The sequence below is a fragment of the Schistocerca nitens genome, chromosome 10 (genome assembly GCF_023898315.1).
Source record: "Schistocerca nitens isolate TAMUIC-IGC-003100 chromosome 10, iqSchNite1.1, whole genome shotgun sequence".
Taxonomy (NCBI): Eukaryota; Metazoa; Arthropoda; class Insecta; order Orthoptera; family Acrididae; genus Schistocerca; species Schistocerca nitens.
The window spans coordinates 32,494,895-32,512,779 of NC_064623.1; the positions used below are offsets into that span (position 1 = coordinate 32,494,895).

Consider the following 17,885-nt stretch of genomic DNA (forward strand, 5'->3'; position numbering starts at 1 on the left):
GGTGTTCATGAGAAGATTGCTGACGAGCAAGCAGAGATGCACACATATAGCCATCCATGGCACAGAGCATGCGGTACCCATACGCCGGAGTTCTGAATGTTTCCCATTGTATACCAAAGTCACACAATGGTGGAATTATCACAGTTCATCACATTTGAGGGTTCTCGAGCACACTGACAAGGATCATTGTGGGCTAATGTGTTTAAATAACCTTCATCAAACCCTAAATGTGGAGACTCACTAATGTAAAAACGATCCTCCTAAAGGTCTTGCCGAATGTGGAGAATCGCTAATGTCAAAACAATTCTCCTTAAAATGAGAAAACAATTTTCTTGCCTTGCTCTTCCCAATAGCATTATCTCTATACACAGTGCATATGTTTCTGGATGCCTCTGCTCCTGTCTCCCCTCTACTGAACTCCAACAGAAGAATAAGTCGGAAATGTTTTGATTTCTCCACTTGGCACTCAATTTTATAGTATCCACAGCTCCATTCACTATCTCAAATAGCAAAAGTGAATACAAATAAAAATGACAACCAACAAATAAACCCATAGCAACTGGAATACTAATATGCAAAAGAAAAATGCTACCAACTTATGCACCAACCTAATATATTAGGAAATGAGACACGGAAATAGTAGATGAGTTTTGCAACTTAGGCAGCAAAGCATCTGATTATGGCCAAAGTAAAGAGTAATCAAAATGCAGACTGGCAACTGCATCAGAAGTATTTCTGAAAAATAGGAATTTGCTAATACTGAACACAAATTTCAGTGCTAGAAAGAAGTTTTTTAAATGTGTTTGTCTGAAATGTAGCCGTGTACCAAAGTGAAACACGAATGATTCACAGTTCAGACACGAAGAGGACTGATGATTTTTAAATTTAATGCTACAATAGAACACAGAAAACAGATGAGCAGATTTTATAACTAATTAGGAGAGACTGAATGAAACTGAGGAAATAGAAATTTATGGCACAACCTGGCTAAAAGAAGAAATCGGTTGAAAGGACACATCCAGAGGCATCAAGGAACTGCCAGTTTGGTAACAGGGGGAATTGTGTGGAGTAAAAATTGTAGAGGGAGACTATGGCTTAAGTACAGCAAGTAGGTTAAAATGGATGTAGGCATTAGCAGTTATGCAGAGATGAAGAGGCTTTCACAAAAAAAGATTAGTGTGTATCAGACCAATGTTAGACTGAAGACAACACCACCACCACCACCACCAACAACAACAACAAAAATAAAGAATAAAATAGATTACTACTACAAAGAGATTTAACATATGCTGTACTAACCTGTATCCGGAATCTCCACGTTGTTCCTACTTCCACCCCCGGTATAGGTCCAAAGTGGCTAGAAGGCACTACTGTACACATTTTTGTCCTCGAGGCATTCGCCATGCTCCGCCTAATGGTGTGGACTCTCTTAACTCGAGGAAAGATATCCGACTTCTTTGGAGATGGGCTTTTCACCTTATGAGAGATACTCATCGCCTTAGAAGAGGTGCTCGTCTTCACCTTAGGAGAGGTGCCCTTCACTTTAGGAGAAGTGCTCGTCTTCACCTTAGGAGAAGTGCTGATCGCCTCAGGAGAAGTGCTCAGCACTTCACTAGAGATATTCGTCACTGCGGGCTTGCGTCCCCTCTTCTTGCCGACTTTCGGCTCTTCACCAGCTTTGAGAATCTCATTTGCGATGGCGTTGCAGTTGTGACAAAACCTATCCAAATATCATCTTATTCTATTATAAGAAATAAAATGGAACATGTCATGAAACAGTTAGGACATCAGTGTAATCAAATGACAATCAGTCAGTCAGATAATGTTACTTAAGATTTAAAACAATGGTTACCAATGTATCAGTTGAGACATTTATCACTCTAGAGGACAAAGCAGTCACCTTGTTTGGACTTGAGTCTCTAACCTGCTGATGGGGTTCCGTGCATCAATCAAAATAACTATATGACTGACATTTCAGTAACTCAAGCAGTAGAGCAAGCTGTATCTTAATTGCAGTTCACTATTCGCCTCCATCTGCTTGCTGTGTAATCCGTTTTTCAAGGCCACAGTTCAGTCTCGTTGGATGTGGTATGTTGTATGGGGAGAGAAGAGGACAGCATCCTCAATTGTACATCTACATGTGCACACATTACTGAAAGTGCCAGGGGATAGAATGCACGACCCTAGAACCTTCCTCCTCTTCTGTTCCATCCACAAAACAGTGAAAGGGAAGAATGTAACCATACGAGAGAAGGAAAGTTGCTACTCACCACATAGCGGAGATGCTGAGCCGCGATAGGCACAATAAAAAGATTCACACACTGTATGAAGGGGAAGAATGACAGTCTCCAAGCCTCTATATAATTGAGAAATCTCACATTTTGCTGACACGGTCGTGAGCTACAAGAGGGAGTAAGTAATAAGCATGCTGATGTTGTGAACTGAGTGCATGAAAAGGGTGTTTTTACACATTTTCTGTGAACACTTTTTTTCTAATAAAATGCAAGTTTGAAAGTATACACTTACAATGAAAATAAAACAAAGAAGTTAATACTCTAATTCTATTAACATTAATTTATAAAAGAATTTGTATGTGTAAGAGAGGAAAGGGGAGTTTGTGTATTCTATGAGCATCATTTTGGGGAGGAAATGATTTACACTTTTAAGTATTTTTGAAAAATCATGATATGGCACAATAGCTGCATGTCACTTTATTAAGACAACCAGTTTCCCTGAAACAATGGGCTCAGGCATTAAAAAACAACACTGACTCCAGAACAGGCATCCAGTCATGATCATTTCTATCCAGATCAACTTTACACATTATCTGCATCAAATCTGTAAAACCAGTAAAGCACTCAATTTATATATTAGACAGTATATTAACAGGGCAAAACAAAAGGCCAGACTCAGTTTCTACAAATTGGGTACTTTCCCATGTTCTATCAATTTGATGCAGTTAATGTATAAAGCTGATATGGATACACAGATCATGATTAGACGAATATCCCATGATTAATGACCATTTTCCTTTTCTTCAACTTAGGACGGTCTGTTGTTCAACTCATAATTTATTTTAAAAAATCCTATTAGTTCTGAAGAAGGATTTGTCTGAAAGCTGGCAATATTCTGTCTTGTTTACATGCGTAACAACAACAACACCTCAACGACATGGCAAGATGTTATCTTTACTATTTGCATATACCCTTTGCCTTTATGACAGCTTGATCTCTGCTGGGAATATTCTTAACAAGGTGTCTGAATGTCAGTGGAGGAATGGCAGCCCAACCTACTTCAAGAACCGAAACTGGAGAAGATAGTGATGCTGCACGTTCGGGCCTGGAATGAAGTCGATGTTCTGACTAATCCCAAAGGTGTTCCTTGGCTTCAAGTTGGGACTCCGGACAGGAATGTTATTGTTCTCATAGATGCTATTTTATAATACAGCAGAACCTCGATAAACTGTCACTTTTGGGACCAGGCAGTGGACGGAATGCTAAAAAGGTCAGATAATCAGAGTGGAATGAAACAAGTCATTTACAATGTTATGTGGTATATTAAAGTTAAGTTAAAACAGATACATTTCTAATAAAGAGAAAAAGAAAACACAAAATTTTAGACATTGAAAACCTGTTTTAAAAAGTGTAAAATGGTTTTTGCTTCTATTTATTAAACCTCAACTTTGCAGCTGCATCACGGTACTTCTTTCCCCACAATATGTGCATAGCTGTAGTGGGCTGGCTGTTTTCCAAATATTTGAGGCAGTCTCGAATGCTGCCTTTGCTGCGGAGTGGCTGATCTTTCTGTCGTGTGCGTTTTCTTCATCACTTGACTCTCTTTGTCAACACTACACTGCTGCAAACAAAGATCGATGATCTGATACCCTTCAAATTCTTCGTAGGTGACAGCACTAACATTACCTCCTACTAAGCATTCCTTTACATCAGCAGGCTCAATATTACTCTGAAGTGTTTGCAAATCAGTCACTAAATATTCACTGGCTCATTAGTTTCTGGAAGTTTGAGCTCTTGGTTTAGGCTAGGAGAAACCTTTTTCCGTGGGTTTTGTAGAGTGTTTTTTTAAACTTCTTCCTAAGCTTGAGCAACTGTGTAAATTGCATCTTTTACGTTGAGGCTTTTCATTGTCTGACAAAGATCACAACACTCTTCATTTTCTCTAACAAAGCACTGATATATTTCCTCCTGTAATATCACTCTAATCAGCCAGTAACACCCTTGTCCATTGGTTGGATTACTGAAGTCACATGGGGTGGGGTGGGGTAGGGCAGGTCAGGATGGGAGGGGGAGATCCAAAAACATAGCTTTTACGTCACCTTGTTGAAGTTCTGATTCAGAGGGGTAGCTTGAGTTACTGTCTAACAATGCAATAGCACAGGGTCGTAGATTTATTTGATCAAGCATTCTTTAACAATGGGAAGAAATGCACCACAAAACAATTCTTTAAACAAATAGACCATTCATCCAAGGAATTTTTTAACCTTTGTTATAAACAGGAAGTGCTGACATGTTTATGCTTTTGAAGGAAAGTGACTGATAGCTTTGGACCTGTTGCGACAGGAGTAAAATCGGCCAATGACGCTGGCACGCTTTTTAATGCAGCGTGCAGACGGACGGTTAGACACGTGGTTGGATATTGATGCATTGGTTAACTGAAGGTCAGATAATCGAGGTTCTATTGTACAGTGTACTGTCATGCTGATACAATTAATTATTGGATCTAAACTGTTGTTCAACTATAGGCAGTACACAGTGCTGTATAATGCTTACACATTTAGCATTTTCATGAGCACAGCAAGAGGACCACACTCTAACCACGAAAAACACTCCCATAGCATAATACCATCACCTGCATACTTCACTGTAGACACTACACATGATGGCCATTAATGTTCTCCAGGCATTCACCAAACCCAAATTCTTCCATCGGGTTGCCACAGGGGATAGTGTGAGTCATCAATCTAAAGTGTTCATTTCCTGCCGTCCACTATCGGCATCACTGTTCTGACCACTTCTGGCATTGCTTAGCACTCGCTACAAAAATGTGCGGCTTATGAGGAGCTTCTCAAACACTGTATCCCATACTTTTTAGACAGTGTATGCACAGTTACTGTGCCAGCTGGTCTGTGGTAGCACTTTGGAGCTCACAAGTTATTCCCTCCATTGACTTGACATGATCTTTTAGAACCATCCTCATCACTGCTTGACAGTCCCTGTCTGCCAGTCTGAAAATTTTGTTCACAGCTGTCAATCGGCAGCTGTGAAGCACATGGTATGAATAGAAATAATCAGTCATCAGCTGTACAATTTTTTATTAAATTAACTTCTTGACTAGTTTCAGCAAATCAATTTGCAAAATAAATCTTTAGAAGAGATAGAAATTTATAATCATTCCCGTCTCAGCTCCAAAGATCTGCCGAATGATCAGCTCTCACTTACAAACAGGTTGTTTCTCGATTGTATTTCCTCTCTTCTCAAATGATTTTTAACCTGCCTATTTGCTTAACCAATGGTTTACATCACACAGTAAAAATAACCATTTGTGTTGATTCAAATGACTTGTAACTTCCTTATTTGCTTAATACTTTTTATTGCAGGTTAAGAATGACCATTTGCATCCATTGTTTGCTCATATTTTTCCTCAACTTTGTTATCTAGTCAAGATGTCATAGCGATTTTTAATGTAATTTATTTTTTATATGTTTTAACTGTGATGGCTAGCCAGAGTCGCGGGCCACCAATTTGTATAGCAGTCTGTGTGCCTACTGCATTTTTCTACGTTACGCTGTTATCTGGTTAAGGTTTTAAGTTATTAACATAGATGTGCTGTGCCACAGCTAGCACTTATAAGAGCTATACGCAGAGGCCCTATACAGAAAGATAACTTGTACATACGCACTAAGACCTCGCACTCACCATCAAGTCGGATGTCTCAGCTGGGATGGGCCCACTTACTTGCCTTGCTGAAAACTCACATCCAGCGGCCGGCCTCTATGTCACAATACTGGAAAGTTCAACACAGCACCACTTCTCCAGCAGCCCACAGCACCATCAGCAGCTGATTATTAAATTAACCTGACCATTGTACCCATTCTTCAGCCCTTTTTACAAGCTATATCATTTTTGTGTAAAAATTTATACACTTCCTTAGAATGTCACATAAGGTCTTAATGGTGTTTCATTTTTTATGATTGAGGTTCAGTTTCATTTGACTTATGTAATAGATGTGAGTCACCTCATTATGCTTATCTTCGTAAGTTTTTAGGCTCAGTACAGGCTTCTTATACAATTGAAACCTTTTATAGTCGAACTATCAGTCTGCCAGTGCTAATCATCATATGCATTGTGGTTTTTCAATATTTTAATTATGAAGCAAAAATTTTTTTATCGCCGTATCTTCGCATTTTTTACGTTACTTTTTAACTGCTTGACACCACTGTGTAAAATTTTTAATGAAGATACGTTTCTAATTTGTTTATTACTGTACGATTATTGTTATTAATCTGCTGTTAATTGTGATCCAATCTCGGTAATCACTACGTTATTACTCTATGTCCATTTTTTTAGGACACCAGAGTTTGCTTGACCACTTTTTAATGTAAGCTTAAATGTATGATGATTTGAGGATGCCAAATTAATTTGCCGAAACTAGTCAAGAAGTTAATTTATAAAAAAAAAGAAAAAGATGTGCAGCTGATGACTGATTATTTCTATTCTTAAAACATATGGTTTGCCTAATCTTGATTTAGGATCATATCACCAACAGTCAACTCGGGCAGCATTAGAGAGGTTGAAATCTCCCTGATGTTTTTGTTTCTCAGGTGGCAACTAGTGACAAATTCAGGTTTGAAGTTACCGAGTTCTCCTGACAGACTTGTTATACTGTTAATGCTTCGCTACTGACAACGTAATAGTCCTTGCTTCCTTTTATACTTGTGGGTCTGCCACCCCTCATATGTAGTGGCCAGTTCCATATTACATAGGAATGCCCAAATACTTTTGATCAGATAGTGTGGAGAAAGATGGCTAACATGAGTTAAATACTTTTTTTTATTCTTCTTTCTCCTACACAACCACAGTAACACACTTTTAATTGTGGCAAGTTTCCACCAAGGACTGACTATCTTCAAAAATCTAAATTTAACCCTTGAGCGGGTTTGCCCTTTTTTAACAACACGAGTGGGCGTGTGGCATACTTTGTCCACGTGTAAAGAATAGCTGTCTTTATGTTATCAAGGTAAACATTTATGAGCAAAATCACAGTTTACTCTTAGTTTAATTAAACAATGATAAAATAAACTTACATTATATGAGCTAAATCACTGTAGTAAAAAAACTTTCATTATATCATTCTGTTGCTGCATACAAGTGGTATCCTACAGTAATGACTAGAGGTCTGCGCGGATGCGGATATATCCGCGGTATTTGTAACTTGGCGGATAAAATCCCGACCGGCGCGGATATCCGCAGGTCATCTGCGGATAATGAACAAGGCATCTGCCCAGTACGTATATTGCAATTTCAGTTGACAACTTCAAGTCTGTTGATATTCTTGGAATCTTGCAGGGCCCGGGTAGAACGGATGTCTGTTGTCCTCTGCCCCTAGCTACGACCGATGTAGCTGTACCCAAGAGACCTGCGTCTAATCCGTTTCCGCGACCGTGTCTTTTGTGTGGCCTGTGAAGTGCTCTCTGGGTGGCAAACCTGCCCTCTGTCTACCAGACAGGTGCCCGTTGCAATTTTCCGCTGCCTTCAGTTAGCGCTTTGTAGTGACAGAGTGACAACGTGCATCGTAGCAAATATCAGTGAGAGTTCTTTCTTCAAATGAACACCATATTGATGGATACAATTTCGTGTAAGGTGAAAAAAGGTGATTTTACATTAGTGAAGGAAAACAAATTTAAATCGCCAATTTGGAAAAAATTCGGATACTTATTTGATGGCAACGAAAAGATAAAAGATATAGTGGCTTGTTTTGCATGTAAAAAGTATATTCCTACACTGGACACAAAAGTGGAACTTCAAATTTGCTAAAACTTTCGTGTGAAGCTGCACAAAGTAGCATAATTACTTATTTAAATACCAAGAGAGACCTGATAGTTCCTGATGTTCCGCCAAATTTGAAGACAGCTGCAACAGAAAAACTTATCAATCTTGTCAGCAAAGACATTTTACCATTCGAAGTTGCCTGTGGATCTGGGTTTCTCGAGACGGCACAGTTTCTTATTGATGTGGGGGCGAAGTACGGTGCAATGAGTGCTAAGGAACTGCTACCTCATCCAACCACCATATCCAGAAATTTGAAGGAAACGGCCGATTGTCTGCGTGAAACTGTCTCCGCATAAGTGAAGAATATATTCAGAGATATAGGTGGAGCATTAACTGTCGATTTATGGACTGATTCGTACCGTAAAATAAACTCTATGGGATTGACTGCACATTATGTTAATTATGAAGAAGTGAAACTTGAGGATCGAGTGTTGTGCACCAGAAATTTTGAGAGTGAGATTAAAAAAAAAAAAAAAAAAAAAAAAAAAAAAAAAAAAAAAAAAAAAAACAGGAGAAAACATTAAACGTGAATTAATTAAGATACTACGGTCGTTCAATTTATTCAGTGCTGTGAATAACATCGTGTTCGTTACGGATAGAGGTCCAAATATTCTGGCAGCACTTCGCCAATACAAGAGGCTCTCGTGCTCAGCACACATTCTTAATACCGTGTCGGAGCACACGACTCGAGGAGACGCGAATGATGAGAAGAGTGACGTGCAGCGACTAATAAATTCCTGTCGAGCTATCACAACTTTCTTTAAAAGATCTGGTCTTCAGAATCGCCTTCAGAAGTCATTGAAAGGAGATATAGACACACGATGGAACAGTAAACTGGCTATGTTTGAGTCTATTAATTCACAATGGTTTGAACTTCTGTCAATTTCGTCTGAGAAAAATCAAGATAATTTGATTGATTCTATAGACAAGAGGATGTTGGAAGATATAATAACCTTTCAGACACCATTTAAAATAGCTTCTTGTGATATCGAAGCCTCCAAAACCCCTACGCTTTATTTATGTGTGTTGTGGAAGTTAAAACTTCTCTCCTTCCTTGAAAAAAATTATGGCGACAGCCCGTTTCTGATAGATTTAAAGAGTACAGCCAAATCTATTTTAATCAGAAAATGGGACATAACAGTAACCCATAAACTTGCAACGTTTTTGAATCCAAAATATAAAAACCTAAAATTTCTTAGCAGTACCAAAACAGATGAAGATATAAAGGAAGCGAAAAATTATGTTGCGAGAAATTGTCCACAGTTAAAAGATAAGGAGGAAACAACATCTGGAATTCCTGCAAAAAAAAAAAAAAAAAAAAAAAAAAAAAAAAAAAAAAAAAAAAAAAAAAAAAAAAAAAAAAAACAGAAGTCTGACGTACTTCTTAATGAATGTGAAGATTCCTCAGAAGATGAATCGACGAGAGATCTTGACTTTGCGTCAGACAAAATTCTCAGATACACGAATGATAAAGTCCAATTTTCGGAAGGCATCGACCTGATAGCTTGGTGGCATGGACGTGAAAACGTCTATCTGCAGCTTTCCAAACTCGCATACTTCGTGCACTGCATTCCGGCGTCAAGCACGCCATCTGAGAGAAGCTTCCCTACTGCGGGACAAATAATGCAGGACCGACGCGCGTTTTTGAAGCCACAAACGATTGATGACATCATGTTCATGCATAGTAATCTTCCAAAGTAAAAAGATACTTGTACAGCTTCTCTTAATTCACTGTATTTTTTGGGCTTATCTGAATTACTTACAATTTTTTTGCAGCTGATTCTTTCTTTTACAGAATTTGAATCAGAAGCAAGCAGAAGATGAAAATATTTCATCTGAAGCCTGTGAGTTTTTATTGTAATATTTATAGTAAAGAATTTCCTCGACATATTGTTAGTATTTTTACTATTCCCAACAAGAATATTTAAGTAGCATTAGGTAGGTAAAAGAAGGAAATATTTAACAAGCAATTTGTTTTGTTGTAATTTTCATATTAAAGAGCTCAATTTTAAGTTTTTACTCTTCGCAACAATAACATCAACAGCCAACATGTCAATATTATTAAACTAGGTAATGATGATCTTGTAAGTGCCTACCTAAATTTTAGCGTGCACTACAGTAACATTTGCAGCTGCCGAGCATTGTCGCTCTTTGTGAACAGTGAAACAGCCCGGCCGGAGCGGTGGCACGGCGGGCCTTGTAAATTAATTACAAGTGGGACTTCAAACTACGGCTCACGACCACCAACACGCTGTGACTGCGATAGCCCGTGAAAGATTATTCTGATCACATTGAAAACTTACAAAATATTCAAATCATCTATGTGTCTTTTAATTTACCAGCCAATTAGTAAAGATAAGGGCTGAAATTCGTAACAAAATTGAACATTTTAACTGTAAATCGGTATTGCTTAACAGGGAACAGTGCCTAACATTTGAAGTTATGGGACAGTGGTTTTTGTATAGAAATCTTGAAATCGTTTGCAGTTCCATTAAACTCTGAAAAAAATTATTTTTTAACATTGAAAGTATTAACTGCGAAATCTACTGCAAATTTTGTCTAAGTAATTTAGACCAACCTTGAGGATGTTTTAAAGTGTGAAAAACTTTGTTTAGTTGAGAATGAAACAGACATTTCATTTATCGCTAGGTCTTAATTCGATAAATCAGCCAAAAGGTGAGGTTCGAGATTTCAATCGTATTTTTAGCTAAAGCTAAATGGACTCCTAATTTCTATAACCACTGATTTTGTTGTCACTCTTCAGAAGACGAGTTATTTCTTCCAGACAACGTCAATTATTGCTGGCAGTTTAACTTTTTCACAGGTGCGCCAGCGTTTTGCAGTGTAGGCCTAATACTGTAAATATTTTCACTTGAAAATGACGAGGACTGAACGCGTAAGCTATTATATAATCATCAGCTGACATGAATGGCTTCAAAATTTGACACATCCAAGCAGTGAGTACAAAAAAACTGTCGGTACATGATGCAATGTGCTAGTAACAGTTTGAAACCATCGTCATTTTCAGCTGCCTTGGCACAAGAGCAGCGAAATATAATTGTTTCTATACACGTATTTACATCATTTAATACTATTACATTGAATTTTATTTTTTTAAATAGCGTTTCCAATCTCATGAGATCCGAGCCGCTACTGTGTGTGCCCCGGAGCGCAAATGCTTTCCTGTTTGGAATGGTCTGCTTTGAGTAGGTATAGAGCATTTCCTGTTATTTAAGAAGTCAAAAGTAGTTAAGTTGTCGCAGAAATGTCACCCTAACAATAACTATGTCATTACACACCATAATTCTAAGTACTAATGTCTATTACTATTAATTACTCATTAAAAACTTAAATATATGCGGATGCGGATAAGGAACTTGCGGATGCGGATTAAGACCTTGCGGATGCGGATTGCACTTTTCTTATCCGCGCAGATCTCTAGTAATGACCCACTTGATGTATTAAACACTGCAGCTGCATCAGATTCCAGCCAACCACTTCCAACCACTTAACTTATTACTAATTATATTGTAGACAACAGCCTCAATGAACCAGGGACATTTTCTTGTGCAGATTGTACATTTTTTCTCATCTAGCTCACTGCTTTTTTTATTACTGCTGCTCAGTTGGATGTATGACAGCTCAATTTACCACTATATTAGCTGTAGCAATAATGAAGAAATAGGTACAGGCTCACAACTGTAAAACAACAATAGGATAGTTGGTTGGATGCAGAAAGGGATCAAACTACTAGGTCATCAGTCCCTCTGCCCATGAACAGTCAGGTCTACATGACTGTAGATCAGAGGTAGCCTACCGCCCAAAGCTCAGGGGAAGAAAACCCCAAAATCTACCAATGTCAGTGAAGCTGAGGCAAGGGACAAAAAGAAGAAAGGGAGGCAGAGAAAGAAAGGCAAGCAAGGTGTCCCATCTAGGGAGCAGTCGGAAGCCCTTGAAACCAGACAGCAATGAGGGGACATACATCCCCCAGTCCCACCCATTTACCAGAGGTTTTCTGCTCCGAGATTGTCTTTGAAAGACTAGCAACACAGACAGGACAAGAGAAGCAGAGATATACAAAAGAGGAACAAGTCGAACTGCCCACATGAGAGGGGAGTTGCGGGGGAATGGGGGGGGGGGGGGGGGGGGGAAGAATAAAAGAGCAGGTAGGGTGAGGACCTGGCTGAACCACCATGCCCAGCCAACTGCAGCCCAATTTGGGCACAGGAGGCAACAGTGTGTGCTGCCAACCCCTCAACGGGCCAATAAGGTTAAACAGTCCTCCCTTCAAGAGACTGGTAAAACCTTGTTTCACAAATGAAACATCAAATTGCTTCAGCCACTGAGGCATCGTCTCCTAACACCAAGGGTAGCGAGTCAGGGAGATTAAGAGTCTGCCACAGGGTGGCTTGGTTGGGACAGTCCAGTAAAATATGGACCACTATCAAATGGGTACCACAACAACAACACCATGGAGGAGATGACCATGAGTCAGCCAAGTACAGCAAAGGATGACAGAGTCATTGCGAGAGGCCTGCATGGAGGACCTCCACAGGTTAATAGTCTCCTTTACCACCCGTAGTTTGTTTGGTGAAGTCAGAGTGAACCACTCCATATTCCAGGCACCTAAAACTTGATAGTGTAATACCAATTGCAGTCCTGTTTCTGGAATGTCAATCTCAAGTCAGTTTACAAGTAGTCTGTCTGGCCAGGCAATCAGCGGGTTCATTCCCCGGGTTCCCAATGTGGCCCAAGGTTCAGACAAAGATCACGGAGCATACACTCTGTTCAAGGGGATACAGGAATCCTGGATAGCAATGGCCAAGGGATGGCAAGGGTAGCACTAGCCGAGAGCTTGCAACCTGCTCAAGGAGTCACTGCAAGTGAGAAACAACCCACAATAGCAGTAATGGATATGCTCAAGAGCTCGAGGGTGGCTACAAACTCTGCAGTGAAAACACTGCAGCCATCTGGTAAGGAGAGCAGTTCAGTATGTCCCGCACGAGTATAAGCAAAGTCTACACGACCTGCAACCATCGAGCTATCAGTTTATACTACTTCTGAACCCTAAGATGCACCAAGGATGGAGAAAAATTGGTGGCAGAGGGCCTCGGGATGAGCTGAGTCTTTCAGACTTCACGACAGGTCAAGACGAAGACACCAAGGAGGTGTCTTGGACGGGTCCAGAGGAGAGGTGGAAGAGGAAACAACTGAAGTTCAGAGAGGATAGACTAGATGCAGATTGCGATCATAATCCTTGATAGGAGCCGCCATTGCAAGAGATGGATTACAGTGTTCGGAAAGAGGACACGGAAGTTCGGATGCTTAGGGGAGCTGCAAACATGGGTAGCATAATTGACAAGCTGTTGTTGGTGCCTGATCTGCAACAGAGGGACCACAACCTTCACGAATAACCTGTTTACACGGCTAGTTCGAAAGGCTACTGTCACAAGTCGAATCCCACACTAAGTATCGGATTCAGTACCTGCAATGCAATTCCAGACCAAATGCCAGACTCCCATAATCAAGGCAGAATTGTATCAGGACTTTGTAAAGCTGCAGAAGGGTAGTGTGATCTGCACCCCAGCTGGTGTTACTCAGACAGCGAAGTGTATTTAGGTGTAGCCAGCACTTTCGCTTAACCGGGCAAAGATGTGGAACCCACGTCAACCGAGAATCGAAGACCAGCCCTAAACAGCGACAAGTCTCCACCACATAAAGTAGCTGGTCATTGAAGTAAAGTTCTGGTTGTGGGTGAATAGTACGATATCGACAAAAGTGCACGACTTGTCTTGGCAGTGGAAAATTGAAAGCTGTCGATGAGGGATCATGACTGCGCTTTTCGTATGGCACCTCGCAGTCAACATTCAGCAACACACCTGCACCAGAGGAGGAATAATAGAGGCAAAACTCATCAGAATATAAGGAGGGTGATTCTGAGGGCCCTACATCTGCTGCTAGACCATCAATGGCTACTAGAAAGAGAGGTACACTCAGGACAGCACACTGCGGGATACCATTCTCTGCGATGAAGGGTGTGGTGGTGGTGGTGGTGGTGGTGGTGGTGGTGGTGGTGGGGCGGGAGGGGGTGGGGTGGGGGGTGGGGGTTCTGTGCAAAGCACCAACTCGAACCTGTGCAACAGCAGGAAGTTCTTGATGAAAATCGGGAGCGGACCCTAGAGACCCACCTCATGTAAGGTAGCAAGGATGTGGCATCGCCATATGGTGTTATAATCCTGTTGCAGGTCAGAAAAAGACACATATAAGCTGTTGATGTCGGGCAAAAGCCGTTTGGATGGCAGACACAAGGTAAACCACATTACCAGTAGTGGAATGGTCTTGGCAAAAACCACCCTGGGATGGAACCAGCGGACCCCAAGTCTCAAGTTGCCAACACAGCTGCTGGCTCGCTATGCATTCAAGCAACTTGCAAAGAACACTGGTGAGATTTATTGGGCGATAACTGTCCATCTCTAGAGCGTACAGCTTTTCTGAATTGCAAGGGTGGGAACTATCCTTGCAATATATCCTATGTTCCCGTAATCCTCCTGGCCTAACCTTCGTTAATCATTTTTCTCACCCACCCGGCCCCTTCCCTGTTCCCATTCCAGCACTACACAGCCATCATTCCACCAACACACCCAGTCATTTTCTCTCCTTTTTCCGCACAGCCCCCCCCCCCCCCCACACACACACACACACATATACACACACCTTTTCACTGCTCTCCATCTGCACCTTGCTGCCCTACCCTCTCTCCACCTCGTCCTTGCGTGCTCCCAGCAGCACTTCACTGTCCCCCCTAAGCCGCCTCCTTATCCCAGCTCCGTTGCCACTCCCATCATGAACTGCTACTGTTGCTCGCAGCGTGGCTTCCGCTGCCAGAGGCTGCAGTCGTGTGTGAGTTACATTTGTGTGTATGTGTCTGTTGTCTATTTTTTTCAAAGACATTGTTGGCTGAAAGCTTACATTTTGAGTCTTTTTCGTTGTGCCTATCTGCGACTCAGCATCTCCGCAGCATGGTGAGTAGCAACTTTCCTTTTCATGATACTGTTACATTCCATCCTGGAGTTTCCATTGTTTGAAATACTACATACAGCTTTATAAGCAAGGCTATTCCAAATATTATGATGATGATGATGATGATGATGATGATGATGATGATGGTTGGTTGGTTGGTTGTTTGGGGGAAGAGACCAAACTGCGAGGTCATCGGTCTCATCGGATTAGGGAAGGATGGGGAAGGAAGCCGGCCGTACCCTTTCAAAGGAACCATCCCGGCATTTGCCTGGAGTGATTTAGGGAAATCACAGAAAACCTAAATCAGGATGGCCGGACGTGGAATTGAACCATCGCCCTCCAGAATGCGAGTCCAGTGTGCTAACCACTGCGCCACATCACTCGGTGGTGGTGATGGTGATGATGATGATGATGATGATGATGATGATGACAATGACCACGATATTTTAAAACATGTAACAAGATATTGAAATCAATTTCATTGCATTTGTATTGATGCAATCTCTACATTGGGCCATTAAATTTTCCATTTGCCCTAATGTAACTGAGGTTTAACTGGAGACCTAAAGAGTTTTACAGGTAAGGGATTGAACATCTTTTCCACTAGTGGGATAAATGTCTCAACTGGTAATACTGCTTGGATGACTGACTTTTTCATTTGATAACATTAATATAAGAAGAACTATATTTGCTCACCACTGATCCACATCCGGAACTTCTGCCAGTGGAGGCGTAAGACACCACACGTGGTACGGCGAGTCACATTCGTCACACATGATTTGCTTGGACGGTTCGCTCTTCAGGCCACACACTCGACAGCTACAAGCTCTACACTGTGCAGCTGGGTTGTCATTGCAATTGTCACAGATGGCACGAACCGGACCTAAAAGCAAACTGTGCAGTTAACACACACAAAAGACATCACACAGGGTACAGAAACTCCTAAACCGTACTCTGAAGAACTATAGCCTGCTGCCAGTGATGATAAAATGGCTGTCAGATGCACTGTGAGAGGACAGCAAAATCTGAGTTATATGCTGTCAGACTGTGATGTAGCATATACAACACTCAGTACCCAAGCTTAAAATTCATAACAACAACATCAGATCGAAAACAAATGACATCAGTTCATATCTTCTGCTGAACGAAATCATTAGAGTCATTGATTCTCATTGGCTATCATATACCACCACGCGATTAGCTATGATCGATGTCAATGAATTGCAAACATCATCATGCAAAGCGAGAGCTGCTGACAGCACAAGTGCACTTTAGCCATTTTTCCTCATTTTGTCGATGTCTTGTCGCAAACAAGCCATCTATCATTTATCACGAACTGCTATTTGATCCTCTAAAGTAATGGTCATGATATGCCCAGGGCAACCAAAGAAACAGATAATCATCTTTTTTGGTAATGACACAAAAACGAACTCCTTCCAACGGTTCCGATTCAGCTCGGAACACCTAGACAATCAACTGCGGCATAGTTACCAGCTTGTACGAATATATCTAAGGGTCCCGGAAGTTGCGGAACCGCAACAGATGACGACTGACATTCACAGTGTGAAGCTGGCAGGATCTCTCTTTGCGCCTCAGATCACGGGGCAGCAACAGGATGAAGTGGCCCAATGACACGGCCATAAGGCAGCGGACATCATTTCGCAACACAGGTGCAGCAAGGGTAGCTGCATCAGGAGGACATCGTCCACTCTGCAGCAGAGGCTGACGTGTGGAGGGTGTCGTGCACGACCCACGCTGTTAGTCCGAAGATATATATGCCGCCAAAAATGAGCTCAGCAATGTGGAAGGCAACCACTGCCACATAATTTGAGTGCCGTTGACACTTGCTGAAGGTCAGTCACTGTCTGCAGATCTGGGTTGCAATTCAGGAAGTGGACGGTATGTCAAAATGCCGCAACTGCTAGCTCTGGTAAGTGGTCTGTATAAGGCACTGGCCTCTGGCTGTGGCCTGTGTCATTAAATCGGGCTCAGCATTGCTGGTTTTTGGAACAACATGTTTACATAAACATTCACAAATTTCACTGCTGATGGAAGCACAGTGTGGCGGCACGGTTTCTTTCGTCCATCACCTGCACCTACCTGCGAACTCATTGGAGCAGATCGCCAGTAGGAAAGCCGAGCAGAAACCTATTGTACCTGTACTGCATCTCACACTATGCTGGGTACAACATAACATTTCCAAGAATGGGGAAAACGTCTTAATTTTGAATGAAAGGTGGAAATACTGGCAAAACTTTACTATATTCTGAACCTTGATAAAGTACACGTTCACTGCCACGCCCGTGCTAATTTTAACACAGTCATGTACAAACCCTTTCATTCACATTAGCAAGTTTATGGTAATGTATTTCCCAAAATCTGAACAGCTACTAAGCACGGATTGTTCTAACATGAAAATGCATACCATACTATTAAGTTCATCAGTGTCCAATGCACTCAAGTTTTTAGTCACTGATCTGCTCAATACGCAACTTGGAATTACTGTCTTTTCTCATCAACAAATAAATATGTCCTCACTTTAGAACACTTCTGAAACATGCAGCACAACGAAAACTGGCAAATTATAACTTCTTTCGGAGCTCATACTAAACACGGACGTACCACTGAAAGGCTCGGCTCTAACTCTTTAGACTGTTGTAAGCATTCTACATCTCCAAGAGAAAAGACGGGCGAAGAATACTCCATTCCGATTGGTCGGTTTTCTTTAAGGCCAATAGAAAAACATTATTCTCCTGTGTTAGTCTGCGCCTTTCATGACTAACCCATCAACAAATAACA

General features: G+C 41.2%; 1 protein-coding gene across 1 annotated transcript in view; it reads right to left on the bottom strand.

The window, feature by feature from the left end:
• Window positions 1-17,885, bottom strand: part of LOC126210499 (E3 ubiquitin-protein ligase UHRF1-like) — a 162,485-nt gene that overhangs the window by 49,877 nt on the left and 94,723 nt on the right. Inside the window, exons 6-7 of the mRNA XM_049939743.1 lie at window positions 15,783-15,969; window positions 1,300-1,720 (exon numbers count right to left, since the gene is read on the bottom strand). Coding sequence (XP_049795700.1) covers window positions 1,300-1,720; window positions 15,783-15,969 — 608 coding nt within the window. The remainder of the gene's footprint in view (window positions 1-1,299; window positions 1,721-15,782; window positions 15,970-17,885) is intronic.